Source organism: Mastigoproctus giganteus, chromosome 7 (assembly GCF_048544385.1).
Source record: "Mastigoproctus giganteus isolate SK-2022 chromosome 7, ASM4854438v1, whole genome shotgun sequence".
NCBI classification, from domain to species: Eukaryota; Metazoa; Arthropoda; class Arachnida; order Uropygi; family Thelyphonidae; genus Mastigoproctus; species Mastigoproctus giganteus.
The window spans coordinates 165,149,726-165,174,436 of record NC_143581.1 but is presented as its reverse complement, the minus strand read 5'-3'; the positions used below and the strand labels follow the sequence as shown (position 1 = coordinate 165,174,436).

Below are 24,711 nucleotides of genomic sequence, written 5' to 3'. Positions count from 1 at the left end.
TATGAAAGAGGATTTGTTTTTAGCGGAAGAATAGTTGCTCAAGCTATTGGTTACGGTTTGGGTAAGGTACCACCTGTGGTTTCCCACATCTGCGCCATCAGTACTCTTGTAATGTATACAGAACTCTGTAAAAGTATGGTGTGTTGTATGTGAAAAAATATGTGTTGGGTTCTGTTGTAATGTCCTGGCTTCTTAGCCGCATGGCTCCTAGTGGAATCCCCCACGTTGCCCGCCACCACCACTGCGGGGTGAGCCAGGCTGTCCATAGTACTCTGGCTGCTCTCCGTCAGGGGTAGCCTGAGCTTTCTGGCGGAGAACAAAAAAAATCCTGAGACTGAGTGGAGAAGATAGTACGAGAAGTGGAATCAAAGTGGGAACAAGGAGGGAGATCAGGAAAGAAGGCATCCTCCAGCGGAGCAAAGAGGTGAGAAGGAGAAGTGGGCATCGCCCCTAGAATTGAGAGCCCACCCATTTCTAGGGTAAGGAAGAAAGTTTGCACAACAAGGGAGGTCTGCAAAGGAGAGCACCATCTTGGCATACCACATCTGGCAAGCCAGATTTCAGCTGCACCCAACCAAGCCAAAAGGTATTCTAGTGCAAAAACAAAGTGCGAAGAGTTAGTGTCATCAGTTGGGTTGTCCTGGAATTGGTAATGTGTGCCTTTGCCTCAAGTGGGGAAAACGCCTTCTCTGGAATACATCTTGAGCGAACTCAGTGAGAGCTATATAGGTTTTTTCTTCCCTAAGAAAAACGTGCTTAGAAGTTCGGAGATTTTCCTGTAACTTCGTGAATTGTCTAGTCCGGTAGTCATCATACTCGGGACAGAGGTACATGACAATGGGTTTTCTTCAATTCCAAGAATGGTTAACTTATGTCTAAATGGGCCATGCCTGTAAGCAGGGTGACTTGGAGACCTGGAGCAAACCAGGGAGGAGGCTTTGGGTATGCCAGTGACACAGTTGGAATAATTGTTTTGGTAACAGCACCTTTTGTTGTCAAAACCCAGTGACCTTTCCATATTTCACGCAGTTTATCTCCTATCCTTCTCTTTTCTTCTTTTGGTTCATTTGCCATATCAAGCTGAATGCCAGCGGCTGTGCAAGGGATCCCTTTTCTGAGTTTATGATGTAGTCCGCTCTTGATGACTTCAAGGTAGAGGGGCATACAGCCAGCCAGGACCTGGAGAGCAGGGATGCTTACGGTGAAACAAGCTCTTCTGATGGTTAAAAGCATAGAAAGTTGGATAGAATCCAGTTTTTTTGCGATTTCTGTCAAGGATAAAACTCTGTAAACACAGATGCACCGTGGTAAACTATGGGAGGGAAGATAATTCTGTAGATGAGAGAGAGGGCTCTCCATTTAAGCCCCCAGTCGGCCCAGCTAATGCGAGTAGGTACCGCAATTGGAGGAAAAATTGTTAGCTTTGCGTCTATCAAGATTCCGAAGTATTTAATCTCAGAGTAGAGCCTGATTAGACTGTTTGTTATCTTGATTGTTGGAGGTCTTGATATCTGCAAGGTTTCCTTCAACAGGATTGACTTGGTCTTTTCTCCATAAATGGGGAGTCGATGCAAGGCAGCCCAGTCCTGTTGTTTTCCGATTGCATGGTTGAATCTGGATTCAAGCTGTGCCCTAGCATCAGCATGGACTATCACGATGAGGTCATCAGCAAATGCCATAGAGGCGGCTTACTCGAGGTCCATCCCAAGGAACTCGTCCAGGACAGAGCCCTGAGGGCAGCCCTGTAAAACTTGCCTGGTGAGGCGCTGAAACTTTGCAGCAACAGTAATCTTTCTGTAGGTTAGATATGACAGCATGATTTTGTATAAGCTTTTGGGATGTTGACCTGACAGAGCCTCCTAAGGATTCTGGGCCACCATATCCTATCAAATTCTCCCTCGAATTCAACAGTTATTGTCATAGAGTACTTGAAATGTGTGGTTGCAGCCGTAGAAATCAGGTTGTGAATTGCATCTACTGTACTGGTTCCTTGATTGAATCCGAAGTGGGTCGTTGAAGCTAGGTTCGCAGTTATGTAATGGCTGTTGAGTGTATAAAGTAGCAGTCACTTCATTAATTTAGCTAGCACGGGGAGGAGCGCAATCGGATGGTACGATTTATAACTTACCGCGGTATTTGAGATAATGGTGTGTATGGAATCGTGACATACTGCCATACAATGTGGTCCGCCGTGTATGAACCAAATACAGGTCATCCCGCATATCCAATCCAAATCACTTTGAAGGCATCTTATATGCGCTCTGAAAAAAGAACTCTGAAAGGTGCTAATAGGATCGGCGATGTGGTTGCTGCTAGATCTAAATTTACAACGATTTTAAGGTTGGGATCTGTTAGTATGATGACTACTATCGTTGAGCCTCTTACGGCATATATTTAACATAAAAGCTATGTTTGGTGTTTAGCAGACTAAAATTTACTAAATTTTAATTTTCTCGAGCAATTAAACTAATTTGATTGTTATGGATTAAGGCAAACCATCTCAGAAATTTAAGGTCTGTATCGTATGTTCTAAGGCTGGTTTTACTGTAGGGCAGTTGAAAAATCCAACCTCGGTTGCGTCCAAAATCTCCGATTCATAAGTTTAAGTTTTCATCTCTTCGATGGCTCAGTTGCTGCACTCTGCTTTGTGGAAAATACTCTCCTTCTCTCAGCATGAAGAGTAAAAGATTTGCAGGAGCCATTTCGGCGCTGAAGTAGCGCTCGTTCTGCATTTCTTCGGGGAACAGTTCTGTATTTACAATTAGTTCGTGCGTTAACGAGCTCATTAGCGAGATTAAAGTCTGCATGATAAAATGCACACTTTCAAAACACAGCTCGCAATGGAGAGAGTAACCAGAACACATTTCCTGTTCGGTTTGGTGTAAAGTAACTTGAATCTCTTAGTGAAAGTGTGTCTTAATGGCTGCTTTGCTGTACTTCGCCTCAGTTTTTACTGGGCAGATTTTTGGCTTCCTTCATTAATGCAGTAGCCCTTCATTATAAATTTGGTCGCTGTCCTCTGTGTATATTGACGTAAGGCAAGTAGCATTGGGTTTAGAATGAACTCAAAGGCCATGAAGTGTCAATAGGTATGGTTTAAAAACCACGAATCACACCACATCATGAGCTGAGAAAAATTATTTTTAGTTTTATAAAAAAATACTAAAAAAAATATACGTTTTTCACACGCAGACACCTCTGGAAACTTGGAAAGAACTGTTGAAACAGATTCGCAACCTTTCTATAAATCTGTTTACAGTGGTGTTCGACCAGTTTTCCAACACACCATTCTGTAACTTAAATAACACTTTTTGATTAAGTGCCCCGGTATATCGGCAACGAATAAGGTAATTATTTTACAACTTGGTTTAGATTAAACTAGCGAAAGACTAATTAACCAATTACTGCTCTTCTAAATCAAATTCTCATCTCAGAATTAATACGTTCGCATGAGTAACGGATGGAATAAATTCGCAACTGGTGAAGTACAGTGGAGGGAGCAATGAACGTCTAATATCGAGTAGAAAGGTTACCTATTCCAGCAGTAGACTACCGAGAAACTCGTTTACATCAAAGCAATGGATGAAAGTAAGCAATTTATGTCATGTCTGATATATTGCTGTGTGAATATGAAAGCGGGAAACGAAACCAGGTTCTTTACCTTAAGCAAAGTCGATTATCTATGAGCTTCCCGGACCAAGCATTTTTTTTTCGGGAGAAATGTTTCCACTCTAAAATTTGAAATATTATTTACTCAGAAGAGTAAGGTTTATGATACACACTGGAAATTCCATTATTAGCTATGGGATTTCGGAAACCAAAATTTCCGAAGACACTTGAACCATCCCATTCCGAATGCTATTTCTACTTTTAGTTATACTGTGCAGCACGGTGATTATGCATGCTTTATAGACCATACAGGAAGTGCGAGCATGCAATAATACCATGAATGTAATAAACATAGCGCTGGACATCGCGCATCGATTTATTATATATGACAGTGATGTGCTATTAAACTCATTATTGTCAATACAAATCCCACTGGATTCCAACGACACCGTAATGTTCAAAAAGTCGTCGAGGTACCTTGGCTATCTCAACAGTTAAGATTTTCTTAGAGATATGGTGTACGCACCGAATCTCTAATGTCTTCATAACTGAGATAATAAATACTCTAAAAGATCCACGAAGTCAGTGACATTTTGGGAATTCTTGTTTTAATGGTTCCCCGATGTCTCTATTTCAAGTTAAGATATCTCTTTATGACACAAGTAGAGCTATTTCTGAAATATCTCCACTCCTGTCACAAGCATCGAATATATTTAGACCGAAACTCTGTATACCTTATAAAATTCGATAGAATAAGGAAAAATAACCAATAAAGATGATAAAAGAATAAATTTATCAATTGTAGCATATATTTACAATTCATCATGATAAAGTGTTTTGATTTTTGAGATTTTTTTATTTTTAAAGTAGTTTTCAGAGGTGCTTATGTACTCTATTAACGTGCGCCACAAGCCTTCTTTCAAAATTGTGATACATATATAAATATTTTTAAATATCAAGCTATTAATATATATGATAGGATTCATAAAAATTGATAAAATTGGGAAAAAATTATAAAATTGCTAAAATTGGTAACAATTCATAAAAATTGGTAAAAACAGCAAAAACCCTTCCACATACTGTTCTTACAATTACAAAAAAATTACTCTTATGTTTGGATCGTAAAAGATCCAACTGTAAATGTTGGATTTCAGAAAACAGAAAACTGTGCGATTGAAAACTAATTAAATTTAAAAATTATCACCTTTAAGAAAACACTAAAATTTCTTTTCTCAAAAACTCATTTAAATATTTAAACATTATCCATACACCGCAGTTATTCGAGTAACACACTATAATATATCTGCATTTAATGTAATTCCAATTTTTGTTAAAAGCAGTGATTAAAATCGAAATTACTTTTCTTCCATCCAGTCTAACATTTATGTAGTGGGAAGTTCAATATTCTATTCGTAGACAAAAGTGAACTTGTTGAGCGAAAAATACTTTTAAAATTTTCGATACTTTTTTTTCTTTAATTCTCCAGAAACAGAATCAGTCCTGGATACATTGAAGGATCTAGAAAGCTTCGTCAGAAGGAAATACAGCAAGCAAAACTTCGTGACAGGTGGTCAGAATTTGTTCATATGTAGATCCATGTCTTCGGAGGCCTTGTAACGTACTTTTTCCATTTCATTTTTATTCCAAATCATTCCACTTCGCCAAGAACTCGATGTCCTAGTTCGGCTTCTAAGTTCTTTAGCTGTCAGTGCTAAAGATGCGCTTCAGTGATTTGCAAAGGAGAGAACTGGAACATCTGTTAGCTGCCTTGTCACAAAATCCAATACAGAATATGTTAATAAGTGCACCTAACGGTTTTTTTCCCTACATCACGCAGTAGCTTAACGTCAGCTAGAAAAAAAAGTCCAAACTACGCATTGGGTAATAGCAGTAGCAGAATCAGTGAATTTAGTAAAATGTGACGTTTTGCCATTCGAATATTACAAAATCATTTAAAAATAACCAGCAATTTTGTGCATCTTTATTAAGATTCAAAAATATAATGCAAGAGCTGCTGATTAAGAACTTCACTGACCAATATAAATGTTAATCCCGGATCAGTAAAGCTCTGCGGTTTCAAATCATACCGCTAACATGTCCGTTTAAAAATATTAAAAAAATAAATAAACAAAAAGAAACATTAAAAAATACTCTATTCTGCAAAGCTTAATTTTAAAAGTTTTAAAACAGCAACAGTGTTAGGGGTTTAACATAAAAAAAGGAACCAGAACAAGAAAAAACAAAACACAAGTTGTTAACACGGAAATTGGGAAACTTTTTTTGTTTTTTCCCACAGTGGCAACGTACCGATCAAGGAAAAACAATGACAGTCACTCAGCTGAAGACGAGAACTTCTCCCTGATGATACGTTTTCTGTATGATTTGTCCTCAATGAATTTCTTGTAGTCAACATCCATCTTCTGTACGTTTTGGAGCATATCCATGGGCACGAATCCGTCACCTCTCGTGAGCCTCCACGGCACACAGTAGAGAAGGGAGACTCTTAAGGGTTTCGGGGGGGGGATTCTCCAATTACACATCTGCCAAAAACTTGGCGTATTAATTTAACCCGCTAACATTTTAATTGACAATTAAGCAGAGGGTGAAGACCCGTTCTGAGACGTTTCTTTAGTTTAGAAGTTTGATAATATCTGAAATGTGTGTGAGGGGTGGAAGTTTATGCTTGAAGGGGAACCGACGAAGAAACCAGTACTCATCAATGAGATGGTTTTTAGCGTGGTTTTCGTTGCCGAGCCCATATTTCAGATCCGTAGATGATGACTGGCTGAAGAAACAGGTAAATATATTGAATCGTGTACTTAGACTCTGTGACACGAAGGATGCGAAGTTCTTTGGAAAGCCATCGGGATCGGCAGACCTTCTAAGTTCCATGTTGTCAATATCTGCAACATGGTTTAAAGCTAAGTTTACAGCCGAAGATGATCCCGAGATCGCTGTGATTGGTTGCTGGAGGGATGGAGGTTCTATAGATTTCCAGGTTTAGTTGAGTTGGGTGTGATTTAAGTGGGAACACCATTTGTGCAGATTTATTGGATTAATCTTAAGAGAGAACTGTGCTAAATATGTAACAAGATTCTTGTTATTATAATTATGCTCGTATCTTTCAAGTAGACAATCATAAGATTGTAAATACAGGTTGCCGCGATCGACGGAGTTGAGTCTTCAAATGCGGAATGATAATAGGGTGTCACATAAGACCAGTCTGCATGCGACATTTCAACAGCACTGAAGAGCCCTATGCCGACGATTTATGAGATAGATCTGTAAATTAAAGCGGACTAGTGCTGAAACTCTCACGAAACGACCGAAAAAACCTCCGATGCTGAGGAAGGCAGCCCTGAAAGAATCGTTCACTAGGAAAGCAGGTCGACGTTGTTGCAGCACACATACACATATCAGCACTAGTACAAAGTATAATGCGCAGAATGCTGCGGGATATCCGTTACTATGGTCATGTAGCCTACCCCAAGCCACTAACCATCCCGACTACTTTCAGAAGCCCTCTAGTTTGGTGAAGGCCCGCCTTTCTTGGACCGTAGACCAAAGGAAAGCGGTGCATTGCAGTTAGGAGTCGCAGTGTATGGTCTAGCAGTCTGAAGGTCGTGTCTGGGTTTGACGGATGCCCGGAGAAAGCTGCCTGTTGTACTGTGCCTTCCCGACAATTAAGTTTGGTGGAGGCATCGTGATGGTTTGAAGCTGTTTTTGAAATTTTGGCCTAAGGCAATTGGTTGTTTTGGACAAAACCATGACTAATGAGGTCTGTACAGACATCTTGGACAATAATGCTTTACCTACGCTGTGGTAGCAAGTCGGGGAAGGCCCATACGTATATCAGCAGGGCAATGCGCCATATCATACTGCTGGCGTTGTGGCAGACGGTTTCAGAACAAGCGTCTTGAACAGTTGGACTGGCCAACTGTTCAGATTGAGGTCAGGGTACTGGCCAGTGAGTCCAGTACCTCAATCCCACAGAGAAACTCTAGGATGAACTGGATAGTCGGGTACGTGTGTGAAGAGGCTGCCCAAAAACAGCTCTGAATTATTTGCAATTTTTAAGGATGAATATCGAGAAATATCGTAGGAAATAAATAACTGGTGGAGAGTGTATCACGAAGACTAGAGGCTGTCATAAAGGCTAAACAATAGGGTAATGTGTATACTGTGCCTCTCAAAATTAATGAGATTAAAATTATAAAAGAAAGCAAATGTTCATAAAAATAATTTATGAAAATCCTGCAATGTTTTTCACGGGACTTTATACCTATCTAATTCGTTAAAGGCATTCTTGAAATTTCTTCAAAGTTAGACCACCCTTGAGCTGGTCGTCCACATTCTTTTGGATTTTTTTTTGATGGTATGAAATCGTTTCACTTTTAACTTCGGAAAGAGAAAGAAGTCAGCCAGAGCAGAACTTGGTGAACAGGGGTCGTTTGATCTCAGTATCTCTTCTTTTGATCTCTTCTTTTGCGAAAGAAATTTTATTTTATATAAAATGTATCTGCACATTTCGCGTTAACTGAAGAGAGAAAATGCAAGGAGCATTTTAAAAAGAACGAATTTAAGCCAATCCATATAATGCGTCAAATATGTGCCTATCATATCGATTATCCAGCATTGCCAATTACCTGTTTCTCGCAAACGATCGACTGATAAAAGAGTAAACACATCCAACTATTCCAAAAATCCATCAGAGGTTTGCAAAAGCCTTTCTGATTCGAAAAATATTAATTGCGAATAGCAGACACTTTAAGAATGTTACTGTTTGTAGGTAGGTTCATTAAACAAGAGGCTAAAGTTGGCATACGAGAGATATTAGTGACTGGCCTTATTGCTAGCAGCCTCATTACACACGGCCACACGCCTTCAGAGAAAATTTATAAAATATTCGACATGGTTAACGATCATGCAAACTGTGAACTCTCATTAATACTAATGAGTGTTCCGTTTGGGAAACAAAAAAGTTCAAGGACACCAAGTCCGGAAAATATCGATTATTGCGAGATATTTTCATCTCGAGAGACTAATGACAACTGTTGAGGCCATTCTGGTTAGAAGTTTTCAATTTTCTCTAAGGCATAAGCTGCAATTCTCAATAGCACAAATGCAGTTCACAGAGATCCTCAGAGAGTGATTTTATTCAAGAGGCCCGCGAGTAATAAAACAAATGGCTTTATTTCTTTATGTTGCTTGAAAGTAAACGAAGATTTATTGCTGTTCTCGTTTAATAATAACTCTGTTAGCGGACTTTTCTTTAAATTAAATGGAAACTCAATAAGTACTGTGGAAGGCCAAAACGAGATTAATTTTTAAAGTTCAAAAGTTTACTACTGATGTTTGATAATCATAACACATAGGAAATGAAAATGCCAAATTTAAATATTCAAAACTGTACCTTTCGAGCTGATGGAAGAAGCTTTCTGAATGAATACAATTTAAAGGTTTAAACCATGGAGGTAAATCACTGCTAAGATCAGTACAGCTAAGAAAAGATCGCAGATTAACAGAAAACGCATTAATGTAGCAGAGTGGTCAGGTGTAAGGATGCATCTGGATATAAAATTATCTTGCAGTCCACCTTTACCCTATAGGAAACCTTACTTTCGTAAAGCGTTAAAGTTTTCATCCAATTATTATCGCAAGTAAGATCCTTCACTTTGAAAGTAATTTAAGCCTGCAAAAGATGCGTTCGACAAAGAAGTTAAGTATACACAAAAGATATGTTATGAGTCACAGTTATCCTATCGATACCATTAACAAAATTTCGGATCTCAACATTCGCAGTTTAAGTAACCTTATTGGCACCAACATCCATAACGATGTCATTGCTTGTGATTATTTTACGACGTATCCCAAGCTGAAACAGTTCCTCCACCAACAGAAATAAATACTCTTCTTTTGTGATATCTATCAGACAATGAGCAGAACACAAAGGTTACAACGGGAAAAGAGTCAGCCTCCTCAGAACTAGATTCAAAGAAGACTAGATGAGCGCTGCTCAAATAAAGTGGAGAAGCACGACTGCTGTTGGGGTAAAATGGAAATTAGATTTCAGTACCAATATTGGTGCTGGCATTAAATCTCGTGATGTGGAATTTGTAGTCATCTGTATATGTTTTTACCGTAATTTTACAAATAAAGATTATTTATTGCAGGAACACTGTTGAAACAAACAGTAGGCAATACCGATAAATTGATGAGATGCGAACAGTCATATTAAATCAGGTTTTTCCTGAAAAATATGAAGGATGAAGAATTAACACTATTATAAAGAAACTACACTATATGAGTGCATTCGGATCTCCTTTACGAAATGCCAAAGGTACCACGCATATGGCTTTTGAACATATTCTCCTCTCTTTCATCCTAACATCTTCCCACTCAGTCTAGGCTTTCCTAGAATGTAGAACTGGAGCATAGAATAAATACAGGATGTTTAAATGTTTCCACTTGATCTATGACATTTTTCACTACATCTATGAAAACGGTTTGATGACTCTGTCAAAGCTGACTTCTCACTTGAAACCATTAATTCTCCGCTAATTCACAGCGTCTGAATTAGCTTCCTATATTAATGATGCTCTCTGCTGTGATAAAGCAGCTTAAAAGAAAATTCAGTCTTCCAATTCTACTCCTTAATGGAAGTAGAATTGGAAGTTCAATTCTAGGAGGTTCATCGTTTTACTCCTAAATTTGGCCCTAGCCAACTTCGGAGCCAAATTCGAAACTCGCTTGTCACCAAATTCCGGGCCGTTTTTGGCCTTGAATTTGGTGACAACATTCTCTTCTGGCGTTTTCCAAATTCAAAATTTTCCGCATTTTTTTAAATTCTGAAAATTGTTTCAAATTCGAAGCACTTTTTGGCCCTTATGAAAAGTCAAATTCGGTAGAGTCAAATTTTGGCTAAAGCGAAAAAAATGCTCCGAATTTGGCTACAGCCAAAAGTATCGAAATTTAGCTGCGCTGAAAAGCGCACCGAATTTGGTTATAACCAAAAACAGCCTTCTAAATCGGCATACTTTTAGATCTCTAAATGGCGAATCGAATATACACATCATTTCCACTTACACTGTTCCTTCAACTATTAATGACTCCACAGTTAATATCAACATTTTCTGAAGTGATCATTGTGCGATTACTTTCTCTGTGACTTTCGTTCCACAAATCTATAAACCTCCATTACAGAATTTCAAGAGATTCTTTTTTGAGACACATCATGTGGAACCGGTTTGATGACTCTGTCAAAGCTGACTTCTCACTTGAAACCATTAATTCTCCACTAATCCACAGCTTCTGAATTAGCTTCCTATATTAATGATGCTCTCTGCTGTGATTAAGCAGCTTAAAACAAAATTCAGTCTTCCAATTCTACTCCTTAATGGAAGTAGAATTGGAAGTTCAATTCTAGGAGGTTCATCGTTTTAGGAGTAATTACCAGCGGCGACATAGCAGAAACTAGCCGTCTCCTGACTTCAAAAAAATTAAAGTAGAGCTATCAGGTACTCGAAAGGCAATATATCAAAACTATAACTGTTTGTAAAATTAAATCAGGCAGAACTTGGTTGTCACTTCCACTAGCAATTGGGCCTTGGGTCCTTGTTTATCGCCTTACCCGGAACAAATTACATTCTCCTGATTCACCTGGAAGGACACCATTAACACCATTTTGGACACTCCTTCTTTCTGTTCAACCGAAGGATGACTTGCTTGTCCATCAACAAATGAGACTGCTCGACGACTTCTAGACTTACTTTTGAATCTCAACCATTTACCAACCAGTGATGGACACTACTGTCCTAAAAGTTAATAAATGTAGCTGTCCAGGTAATCTTAATGAGGGGATCTTTATTAAGAAATTCCCCAAGCTCCATCCATTAGTTCTTCCAACAAATGTCTTAGTGAAAGTACTTTTCCTGTTCTTTGGAAAACAGCTCTTTCTTAAATTAATTCCTAAACCTTTCAACATTCCAAGCGGTAGATCCTTTTGTTCTACTGCTCTGTTATCTCATTTAGCCAAACACTTGAAGATTGATTGCTATAAGGCTCACTTCTCTTTTTCGCTACTAATCAATATGATCTGTGACCTGGACGAAATACTGAATAAGCGCTCGTTGAATTGTTTAATTCCTTTTTCTAGTTCATTCTGCAAACTCTAAAGATGTCCTTGCAATTTTTGTTGATTGCTCTGCGGCCTTTGATCTATTATGGTGGTCTAGTCTATTTGCGTATATACGTCTTGCTGATAGTTCTCTTTCTATATATCATCTTCATTGGGAATGATATCTATATAACATTGGGAATCAGACTGTTAGACAAGAAGAGAAACACATGGATTAGGCAGCAAACTCAAGTAAAGGACATTCTTATCAAAACTAAAGAACTAAAATGGTCTTGGGCAGGACACATAGCTCGAAGACATGATGACAGATGGACTAAGAAAATAACAGAATGGTATCCAAGAGGAGCTAGAAGAAAACCTGGAAGACAAAGGCGGAGATGGATAGATGAAATTCATGAGTTTGTGGGTAGTAAATGGATGGCCAGTGCTCAAAACAGAAGGAACTGGAAAGTTGCTGGAGAGGCCTTCATCCTGCAGTGGATTGAAAATGGCTGATGATGATATCATCTTCAAAGAAGTTATGTTGAAAACCGTACAATTTATATTATTTCTAGGTCTAACTCCGATCTGTCAACAGCAGTTGACCTCAGGTCTCCGTTCTAGGACCACTCATCTGGAATATTGTTCTTGACGAGTGACTCCTTAAAACTTTTCCTTCGACTTCCAAACTGGCATACGGGAATGATCTCACTCTGTTGACCCAGGGAAATTTCGGTTCGTTTCTTGAAACCACTGTCAGTTTGGTCAAGTCAGATCTATCTCAACCACTGTATCCATTTTATCTATATCTTCCGCGAAAACTAAACAAATGCTGGTTAAGGGTTCGCCTAATATTTCACGTTCACCTGTTGTTAAACTAAAAAAAAACCGTCCATGGTTTCCTCTCTAAAATTTCGTTGCCTGGTCATTGATAGTAAGCTTACATTCGCCAAGTACTTGGAACGTGTTTCAGATAAAGTAAGTCAAAAAGTCTACTTCCAATTTGATTCTATGGTGCGGGCGGTTCTGGCATGTTAGGAAGGTTACAATTCAGTCTAAACTATATGCCATCTAACGTCAAATTCTTTCAGCAACATGTGGAGCCTGCAAGACTGTATCTACTCATGCCTTGCAAGTCCTTAACTGCTCTCTGCCCCTTGATCTGCTCCTTTTGTACCGAAGTTGGTCCTTCTATGTCAGGATTGCTGTCCCTGGTCCTTCTTGGATATTACCATCAATGTCTATTGGGATCCCAAGGCAGAGAAAACACGCTGTTCGAATCTTTTGAAGCAGGTGTTGGCAAGACAGGTGATTCACAACCTCCAAGGGTCTTGCTACTTTAAAGTTTATCTCTAACGTGACTTTAAGGACTTAGGCACTAACCGTGCGCCGTCACTATACATGCTGCGCTGCTCAGTGACTTGAACCCCTAGGTGAGGTGGTGCGTCCACTCTTGTAGAGAAAGGTGATCATAATGTTTTGGTACATGAATTATTTTATGTTGCTTTATTTGGAAAAGTTTGTTGTCGGTATTACTTTTTCAGATTTGGAATCAGTTATCATAGCAGGCTTTGCGAATAACACGTTTATTGTCGGTACGGACTACTTGAAAATGCTGTGAGAGTGCGGAACGAAGTTATTTAGCGGCAAGGTCAGCGCATTCATTTACAGGAATGTTGCAATGGCCTGAGGTCCAACAAAATGTCACTAACTGATTGGAGTCATCACAGGAGAGTAACTGAGAGTGATTGCTTTTCAGTATAGGGTGAAAGGAAGAGAATTTTTTCCTTATAGAAGAGACTGCACCGCGAGAGTCGGTGTAAATTGGGCCAGGTTAGATGGAAAGATCAATAATCTGGTCGAATGCTAACTTTATGGGGTTCAAATCTTTTCTAAACTATCTCAGCGCCTATCTGAGTGTTAGTTTTCGATCCTTTAGTATTTATTTTACAGGCCAGTGATTTGAGAGTGGAGTGAGCTGTGTATAGTTGTTTGATACTGCAAGAAAGTAACAACTCTATGTAGGTGACATTGTTTGATATTGCCATGACACATTTCTACCTGTTATTTACTTTCGATATATACTACTTCCTCATAAGAGGCAGCAGCACATCTAAGGTGGAACTGGTAGAGATGTTCTGCAAAAATTTAACCAGATAAACGTTACTAATGTGAACTAGTTTTTTTTTTAAGCCTAAGAGAGGCAGGTCGTTTTTTAAGTTACTTGCTTTCACAGAAGAAATCCTACTGAATATTACAGTAGTATACCATATGGCCATAATCCAGGCTTGAACGGATTATAGTTACATATAGGTGTACTAAGGCATACTATATCAAACAGCTTCCCCATAACATGGATGGGACTGAGCGAAGTTTTTTCAAGCGCTTTAGACAAACAGTCCAGAGATCGTTGATGTGAGCTTGGAAATTCAGCGTGCCGTCTAAAGTCATTCCTAGAAATACATTGCTGGACATCCTTAACAGAACAAAATGTTTTGTATGAATATTTTACTGTGGACAGTGTCACCGAAGGCGAATATTTGATACAATAGACATCTGGCACGCAAATTACGAGAACCCAATAGAAATCGATGCAGCTTACAGAGCCGCACATTACCATATTATTCATGCCTTTAAAAAGGAAGGTTGCGAAAAACATCACTTCATTCCCATTTTCTGTCTTGCTCAGTGGGAGAGCCACATATCCAGTACTCAGGATGGCAGTCGTCGTTTAGATGATTCTTTGAGATGGCTGGCCATTGGACAACTTGAAGTCGAGCAGGCGTAGGCGTATGTAGCGTGTTGGCTTAATGTGTCACGCAGTGTCTTCTCGGCACTAAGGAAGCAGTTTGTCTGCGCGGGTGGTGCAGTCGTATCGTCTCCTTCCTCCCCACGCTGGATGGAAAAGGCCTGGATTCGAATCCTGTCGATGACGCGGGGGTTTTCTTTGACTCCGTGGCGGAGTTAATTGGTGTCAGACGTAGATAGCAAGATTTTTTCCTCGGAAAACTGCGGTTTTTCGTCGAGCAAAGCAGGCATATCGACCAAACAACACCCGCAATTTACAGGCAAAACATGGCTGGCTGGTTGAAAGTAACTGTCTAGGTGACCCTAATTTAATTTTGTTTTTATGGAAGCAGTTTCAGGAGACAGGAGCCATTGCAAGAACAGCTAGCCAAAGTCGACCGAGGGCTACATTAACCAGAACAGACCGATATCTGGCTTTAACAGCAAGACGGAACCCTACAATGTTTTTTTGTCATAAACTGTCCCTTGAGGTTGCTGCAGCCACAGGTGAAAACATTTCCAACCGGACTGTATTAAGAAAGTTCAATTCAAGTGGAATCTACGCAAGGAGGCCAGTGGTTTTTATGCCATTAGCATTAGTAGACGAATATATTGCAAGAAAGCAAGCTTATACAGCAGAGGCGGCCAACTTAATTTGTGATGAGATCTACTTTTTTTCTTCAAAATGTGCCGCGATCTACCACTCAAGAATTTCATTGCACGTGGTTAAAAAAGTTAATCAACACATATTGAAAAATATTGTTTATAAATTTTAAAATTAAATACAATTCAGAATTCTTATTTTAAATTCATACGTATTTAAATTTTTAATTTATGTGAAGGGTATTAATTTTAAATCAAAGGGTATTAAATTAACATATAAGTACTGTCTAGTTATTAATATTAAGTAAGCTAAATAACAATTCGACGCATACACCATGCTCTCCACAACGTAACTGCGTGCATTTTCACTAGACACGCTTAGAGCTGCGCAGCAACAAGAGTAGTCACGTGATTCAGCGGATTTGTAATAACCGTATATAGTGGGGCCATAATAATAATATTTAGATTTTGACTAATCTATTTATATATATATATTTAAAATTCGTCTTGGTCGACCGAAATTAAAGCCACGATCGACTGGTAGATCGCGATCGACTTATTGGCCACTCCTATTATACAGCATTCCTCCCACCCCAAAAAAAACTCTTCCCATTTCACTTATCTACTGGCTCCAAAAGACACCAAACCACCGCAGAACTCGTCGAAACTGGTTGCTATGAACATATGACTTGCAGCACTGACAAATGGGGTACAGTTCTGTTCTCTGATGAGTCCAATTTCAGCCTACAAACAGATTCTAGACGTTATTTCATCTGGAGACAACAAGAAATTTGGTATGTTGAGGGTCTAGCGGCTCCTGGGATTTCTCCCATCTCCGCGGTGTTCTCGGCATCACTACCCTGTCAAGTGACACTACCCTGTCAAGCCAGAGATTTAAAGTGTGTGGATCGCGTATAGTTTAGTCTGTTGTGCCCATTGTTCATCTGGCTTATTGACCATCGGGCCCCTGATGGGACCCGACGTTGCCCATACCGCGCCACGTGGAGGTTAGACAGGTGTTACCAGTAAGAAATCAGTACTCTGGTAGGTCCTACCACCTACTTTCCTCAGATTTCAGTAGCTAGGATCAAAGAAAAAATTGCTTTAATCGCTGTTGATGCTTTTTTTTTGGTCATAGAGATTTGCTTTAAGAGCGAGAAGGGATTGTGCGCTGAATCACTTTTATTTTTGGCCGAAAAGAGTCGGGCAAGCAACTTTGGTGTAGTTACAATTTTGACATGTGAGACTGTGTGCTGTGAAGTTAGACAGATTTGGGTGAGGAGAAGGAAGGCTGGAGGGTAGAAGCAGAAGAAAGGGACCGACAGAGAAGGTGGCTCCCAAATGTTCAGTGGGCATGCCCATGCCACACCAGAGGGAAAGTGGGTTTGGCAAGGAGAGGAGGGGACAGGGGTATCTCCCCTTCGCCGGGAAAAGGAGATAAAAGCAGGCCCGGCAAGGTGTCGGACCTGGATCGCCATTTGGCTAGTTGACAGCAATCTAAGTCGTTCACTTAGATCTCCAAGTGGTGGATTAGTCTCGGCAGAGGCCAGGATGCGTCACCTGCACGTGACAGGCCAACTACATCTAGGTCCCAGTGTTTGGAGACAACAAGGAATGCCGTACCATCCTTCCAACATCAGAAAAATGGGACACTTACGGTGGAGGCGGTGTTCTCTTGTAGGGCGGAATAATGATCAACACCCCTCTTCATGTTTTTAATATGGGCACCATAACTGCGCAGAAATACCGAGAACAGATCGTCCAAACCAATGTGCGACTTGTTTAGGGGTGTCGTTGGCCCATATTTTCTTTTCATGCACGACAACGCTACTGCACACAGAGTTCAAGTGGTGGAGTAATATCTTGAAACTGAAGATATTCAACGACTGCTGTGGCCAGTACGATCAACATCAACAGACTTAAATTCGATCGAAAATGTGGGACGCCCTTGGGCGTGGCATTGAACGCCGACAGCTAATTCACCAGTCACTTGGTGAGCAATATGTAGCCCTCCAGTGGATTCGGTGAATGTAATGCGTTTGGGATTTTTGAATGGAAACATTAGCATACAACTAATGTTTCCATTCCTGGACTGGAAGCGTTTTACTAATTTTTGTGATCCAGCAACTGATTCCAGGTAATTCTGAATCGGAAGGGAGTTAACTAACTTATACACTGGGAAGAAAGATAGTGCATTACCAGAAAAATTAGTACATTTCTGTACTAATTTCATACTGTATTTCTGTTAGAAGCCTTGTAGGACGAATATCGTCGCGATCCATGTGAGATGACTCAAATTCGTGTCCATGGTAGCTCCTTTTCGCCCTGTAAGGGTTTCTTTACCGTCCAACTTGTTAGCCCCCACCACGTGTCTAAGGGACTAAACTTGACTTTTCAAGTGCAGAAGTATTTAAAGTTAACTAAAAAGGGAAAGACGGTTGATCTATACAGGAATCTTATTCGATTTTACCAGTAGAAAGAGCACTATACAAATCGTATAAAAGTCATTTGGTCATGGAAATAGGTTTCTTTAAGGCAAATTGAACTTTGTATTTATGTAAAAGGAATAAAAACTTTAGAACTGAAGAATTTAGCTTTCACAATGCTTCTCGGAGACAGCATAAAGGTTCGCTGGGCACACGAGGTTCCTTTTTCATGTCTTAACTTTCATTTTGAATAAAAAAAACTTCTAATCAATAAGGGTAATCAATATTATTCAAAGTACAGAAATGTAGTGACAACCTTTATCAGAACAATCCCAGAGATTTAAATTTACCCAAGATTAAAACACATTTTTTCTAATGCCTTCAAAAATTACAGATGTACTTTCACGATAACCAAAGATATATATAATAGGATATTAAATCACGTTCATCAGATCGGTGAAATACATATTTCTTTCGCAAGAAGGTATCTCGTGGACCACGTTCACAATCCATATCAGCCGTTAAAATAAATCTGGCTCTTATCCGATGTAAACGCTCTGGAAAAACGCCATATTAATCTCTAAAAATCGATATGTGGTAGTCATAATCAAAATTTATTACAAAAACGGAAACACGCGGTAAAAGCTTAGATAAAATTGAATGGAACGACGCCAAGCCATGCACTGGACTGGACTCAGTTCTAAATTCGCTACGTAATTCTGTTTGCACAACAGTATTGTTCTAGACAAGCGTGTGTTATCAATAAAGTAGATGGAATTTGTTATAATTTTGCAGACCGAAAGGGGAAGAAAATCCCCTCTATGTACAGTTCCCTCTTTGCCATCATTAATATGATTCAGCCACACGTCAATTATCTCTAAAATGGTGTGTATTACGTAATACAAAAGTAACTTTGAAATAAAATTTAAATGGCCATTTTAAAGTATACAGAAAGATTTCGTTTGAAAATTTCCTAACTCATTTTAGTTTTATCCATCTTTAAGTTCGCAGCAGGCGACAAGTTTTAAAATGAGTGACTTGGCTATACGTATCGACCAGCTTTCAGCCCTGATGCACCTAAACGTCAGTGTGATTCGGTTTCCTCTTTGCATGCACACGCACAACCTTTATCAATCACTGTTATCTACTGGCGGTTCGCTGCAAGGTTTAAAACAGGGCGTTAGGCACGTTCAACCACACACCGCCCCGTGCCAACAGGTGAAATATTTTCGTCAGAATTCATTTTCGTCCGACCTGGAGATGCGCACTAGTGTTAATATCCACGAAATGAATAAACAATATTTCGAATTGCTTTTAGTAATTTTTCAGTAGGTAGACTGATCTCTATTAAATGCCGAAGTTCAATGGCTAGGATGCATCTGTAATTTCGGTCGGTTTGCTTGTCAAAAAACCAGAGTTTCAGAAAGGAAAAAAATCCATTAATCTTCGATAATATTGAAGCAGACTAACTCGGCCATATTTCGAAAAAAAAGGCCCTAAAAACTCCTAGCTTCATTGATGGGATTTGAACTCAGGCCTTTTCACTGTGGGAGGACGGTAATTGCAACTACAGTGCCAACCACGTGAATTGCCTCGAAAAAGAGGTGCTTATTACGCTAAAACATTTTAAATAACCTTGTGATAACATTTTATGTTTAAAAAAAGTTATTTTAGTGCACTATAGTTTTTTTCTAAAGAGCACACGTTTTTTCTGTGTGGAAGAGTTTGCATACAACCGGGGGATGGGAGGAGTGAGAGGCCTCGTGTACCCAGAAAGCATTTGCATTCAGCTTCTAAAGTCATTGTGAATCTGGAACAGAAATCCATCAGTTTATACAACCTTATGTTTTATTCACAATACGGCGAAAGCATCTACCACTGCTCGACAAAATTAACAGAACACATAGAAAACGTGGTGTAATTCGTGCAATTGTGATGAAGCCAGAAAAAATTTGGTATGGTGGTGTACCATGGAATTACGATGAAATGAGGAGACAGCGAGAAACTTCGGACAGGTATGAGAGACATTTCATAGGGGTTGTATAACAATTAACAAAAAGATCACATTACAGAAGTCGATACAAGATGCTCGAAAATATAGTCACATGACATCAGTAGGGCAAATGATCCCCTTCAACGGCTAAGCAGGACTAATAACGGTGAACCATGCTCGATTCAAGGGTGTTTATAAGGTTCTGTGGCAACAATCAAAGTTCTTCGGCCAACACACACCTTAGCTCACCAAGTGACTGGGGGGGGGGTGACTGTCGGCGTCGATGAAATGCCTAAGGGCGTCCCACACATGCTCGATCGGATTTAAGTCTGTTGGTAGTGCTGGCCACGGCAGTTGTTGGATATTTTCAGTTTAAAAATATTCCTCCACCACTTGAGTTCTATGTGCAGTGGCGTAGTCGTGTATGAAAAGAAAGTCGGGGCAAACCGCATCCCTCAAAAGTAGCTCATAGGGTTCGAGGATCTATTCTCGGTACCTCTATCAAAAACATAGGAAGAGGATTTCTGCCGTTGATCATTATTCCGCACCACACCAGAACACCGCCTCCATCGTAAGTGTTGGTATGGAATTGCGTTCCTCGTTGTCTCCAGATGAATTAAGGTCTAGACACTTTGTAGGCTACGACGGGAGTCATCAGAGAGCAGAACCCCGATTGTCAGGGCTCCAAATCACATGTTCATTCATGGCACCAGTTGCGACGAGCTCTGCAGTGGTTTGAGGCCAATGGGATTTAGTATTATTTTTTTCTTGTACTTTGTTGCGGCCTCCAGGGTTTCCCTTATACGCCGTAAAGGAGTTAATGGGATACAAACTACTGGCTTACTTGTGTAAAGTCCACTTGAACTGAACATTCTTAATACAATCCAGTTGGAAATGTTTTCACCTGTGGCCGCAGCAACCTCAAAAGACAGGACATAGTAAGGTGCCGACTTGCTATTAGAGCCAGACAGCAATCTGCTCTGATTGACGTAGCCCTCGGGCGACTTTTCCAGCTCTTCTTGTAATGGTTCCTGTGTCCCGAAACTGCTTTCGTAGTGTCGAGACGACACTGCGTAACACATTAAGCCCAGGTGTCACCTTCGCCTGCGACTGCCCGGCTTCAAGTCGAAAAAACAAAAAATAAAAATAATAATCCAGAGTTCAAGTTACACTATGCATGCGGCGTATGGATTCGTAAAGACTTTATACTTGATGTGGCAAGTACCGCTGGTAATCGAAACAGCTCAATCTAGAAAGACTGGAGATTTATCTGAAAATTTACATGCATAAGTGTGACATATGTGGAGGTAAACGTTTAGTATGTCCAATGACGAATCGTCCTTACATAGGAATTTGAAGATGTGTGGTAAACGAATGCCCCTCTAAACGTGTGCAATGCATTCAACACGCGCGGCGACGTATGCACAGATAAAGGACTCAGTTAATTGGGTTGTCAGAAACTGAATGGGCTGTAATGTCCGAACGGTTGGACAGTATTGGTAACAGTAGAAACAGGAAGTTGTATGGACATTAAGAGATAGGGTAATATAAGACGTTGTTGTTAGGAGATGAAATGTGGGCTTCATTTTATTGTTATGCATTCAGTTCTATTCTTGTACAATCTAGGTCTTCTGAACTGATGTAATATCAACGAGAACCACCCTGTCCAAGTGTTCATAAGTACACCTGCTTTGACTGGCCGGGATTCAAGCCATGCCTACTAACTACAGTGCTGTTTCTTCTATTCTCTCTCTCTATCTTGTGAATTCCTCTTACCGTGTGGTAATTTTAGAATATAAACAGAATATTTATTTGTTTTTTTGTTTAACTCGTTCTCGCTACAGCATCTTAGAGGACTACGAATCTACAGACTAGGACTGAACTTGGCATTAGCACTGTTAATTTTCTAGGTTGAAAGTGACTGAGAAGTCTTAGAACTGATATTATGGAGCTCACAGTAGTGATTCTATTCTTGAACTAAAAATAATGTACTAAGCCACTGAGATTAGTTTCAGTGGCTCAGTACATTATTGCTTACTTTTGAATATTGAATCGGTTGGATGGACGTTGGACATTGCCTACTTTTGAATTGATGCACCTCATTCTCTGTAAATCTGTAATATCGTATGTATTATACTGTAAATATAAGGCGGGGTTAGCAAAAGTTTAGCAGGAACTGCCCTAGTACATTTTTATAAATATGTTACTGTGCTGGAAAGCAAGATTAGCATAGGACTTCGAGAAGTGAGGTTGCATGCTCGCTGTCCGTTGTTTCATCTGCCTCCGACTCCATTCTATCGTCGTTAACGACTTCAGTGGTGCAAGAAGAGAGCAGCTTGAGGACAAGAATGTTAACGTTTATGGTTTTGGAATCCAGTGACAGCCGTATGCACGTCTGGAGATACACCACAGACAGAGCTAATCCAGTATGCATCAGAGGACACTTATCTCCAGTCATTATGGATGTTACGTTGATAGCAAGACATTACGGTGAAACCATTCTAAGACCAGTGCTACTGACCTTTTTAAACCCCTACCCAAACGCAATTTTCCAGAAGGACAATGCTCTCCCACACACGGTGGGAGAGATAAATTTACAAACACAATATATTGTCGCTTCATAGCCTTAGTTGCTTTGGCATTTACATGCGCTCACTTTGCATATTAAATTATAGTATGAATGGCCGAGGTTAGGTTTTACAAACTGATCCTTCTTTCGTTCAATATGAACACTAGTATTACAAAACAAAATGCTATAAATATAATTCTACTCTAGACATAATACTTTTATTATTCACTAAAAATAAAACCCCAATTCAATTTTCAAGGTCTTTTTAAATAAAAACCATAATGACATTGAACCAGACACAAACTACGTTCCTTAATAAGGGCCAGCCAAGTTAAATTACATAAAATTTTAAGTTTAAATAGTTATGCATATACTTATATGCGCGCCTGCACATATTAAATTTTGTATATTTTCTTTCAGATAAAGGTAGCATGGAATACGGCTGTCTGTCTTCCTTATCAAATGTCTCAAGACTCAGACAGAAACGATCGTCTGTTGTGGGTGGAATTCCTCTGGTGGTTTCCAGTGTTGACCAGCCAACATTCGACACTGCAGTGCCAAAAAACTTAACAACACAACTTGGTCAGACTGTATATCTGCGGTGCGTAGTACATAATCTGGGAGACAAAACGGTAAGTTGCGTGTTCCGGCAACGTTAACAGTTTCCTTAGTCTTCAAAGTTCCATAAAGTAGTTCGGGAGCTTTCATCAACTTTAGATTAATACGCAGCGTGGCGCCATTCATGAAACGAAATAACAGGCTTCCTTTTGCACGACAACAACAGTCGCAGAGGTCACTAAAACATGACTGCTATTTAAGCTTAATGATCACGTATTTGGCGTGCAGTTCCGATTCAGATGGATTTTATTTCTGACAAATACGTTAGCGGTTACAGTGGTTTCCGAACACTGAATATTTACCACTGGATGATATAAATTCGATTTTTTTAATCATAGGTTTTATTTTTCTAGATAAATTCGCTTGTGTTTGTTATTAACACATAAAACCATAATCACCCTTCTTAAAAGAAACTACTGTTGTAAAAAAGTTCTAATCCCTTAAATAAGTCATTGAAAATCAATATAATTTTAATTTTTTTTTCGGTAAATACAAATTACTTCAAACACCTTTTATATTGTCTAGGATAAATTGTTTTATCTGCGCTTTTTTTTTTCTTAAATGGTTAATCAATCTATACAGTCTTTCTTTTCATTAGAAAAAATGCTATTTACTTGAAGTGCAAGAAAGAGCCAACTCCTTATGATTTTCTCCATAATATGTAATTATGATTTTTGTAGAAAAATGAAATTATTATTATCTATCTTATTTTTTGATGCCTTCCTACTACATGTGATCTGATTCTACTGATTTTCGTACAAAACATCTTTTATTATTAAATGTTTGTATCGTGTTATGTAGAGTAATTACTGCTGCATTGGTTCCCAGCACACCAAACTCTTCTCTGCCAAGTTCATCCTCGTGATAAAGTGCTAACAACATGATAACTATTCCGCAAAAATTTCAATCTATGAAGTAGATAGCAGCATCGCTTACAAGCGCTGTCTTTAATTTAGATGAGTAGTGGTGCAATTATAGAAATACTGTACAGTATACTAAAAACATTCTGCAAATGATATAAAAAATGGAGTAGAATTAAAAAAGAATTTGCAATGTTGGGGTTCTTGACGTTTTAATTAAAATTTCACCTACACTGAAAACCTGTTTGGATAAACTGTGTTGATTAACTTGTATATAAACTGTATATAACCTATTCATTTCTTGGGATGTGAAGTTCCTGAATGTTTTCTTGTGATTCTATTGGTGGAGTATCTCACTGGATTAAATCTGATTAACTGAATAACAAGTTTAATCTTAACGTTTGTGCGACACATCAAGCCCAGTACTGTGTGATTGTTGGACCTGTGACTGATGGACTCAGGACTAAACTGTACTCCGTATCATTGTTGGTTTGTTGAGGACCATCAACTTCCTTTTGTATTTCTTCAAAAGGATGGACCAGGAAAAGAGGAATTACCTTGCTAATTCTGATCTGATGTGGTACATCAACTTTCTTCTCCATTCCCTCAAAAGGATGGGACCATGGAGATAACTTGAACTTGTTGATCCTGACTGTAAGTGGTTGTGGGTGATTTTTCCCATGATTACGGCTTGTTGAAGATCTTCGAATGCTGCTGTTTCTATGTAGGGATGAGATTTATCGAGGAAAATTTCTCCTAAAAGATGTATATTTTTCCACTTCCTCCTAACTTCCGTTTCGTTGGCGGATCCACTGTTTGATCCCCCGCTATTCTATACTTTCCTTCCCCTACCATCCCATACTATTCCCACTGTATTAAATTTTCCTTTCATCCACTAAATTTGATCTATGCTGTGGTTTTATCCTGGTATGGATCAGCAAGGTGACAGTAGATCCTGGCGGCCTCCACGTGGGGGGATGGGGGGACGTGGTGACCAGGTGTTCCCGCTTCCCACCTGCTAAGCAACAAAACAACAGAACACATCATAACATTTACACACCCAGCATACTACATACGAATGGCCGGTTTTGACGTAAGCTTCAACACAAGAAGTATAATAGTGACTAATG

The 24,711-nt window shown here is 39.4% G+C and overlaps 1 protein-coding gene across 2 annotated transcripts in view; it reads left to right on the top strand.

Moving 5' to 3' along the window:
* The window catches only part of LOC150083313 (zwei Ig domain protein zig-8-like), a 181,836-nt gene that overhangs the window by 35,760 nt on the left and 121,365 nt on the right, over window positions 1-24,711 (top strand). For both annotated transcript variants that reach the window (XM_090377173.1, XM_090377172.1), the window contains exon 2: window positions 22,524-22,735. In XM_090377173.1, coding sequence (XP_090233299.1) covers window positions 22,524-22,735 — 212 coding nt within the window. The remainder of the gene's footprint in view (window positions 1-22,523; window positions 22,736-24,711) is intronic.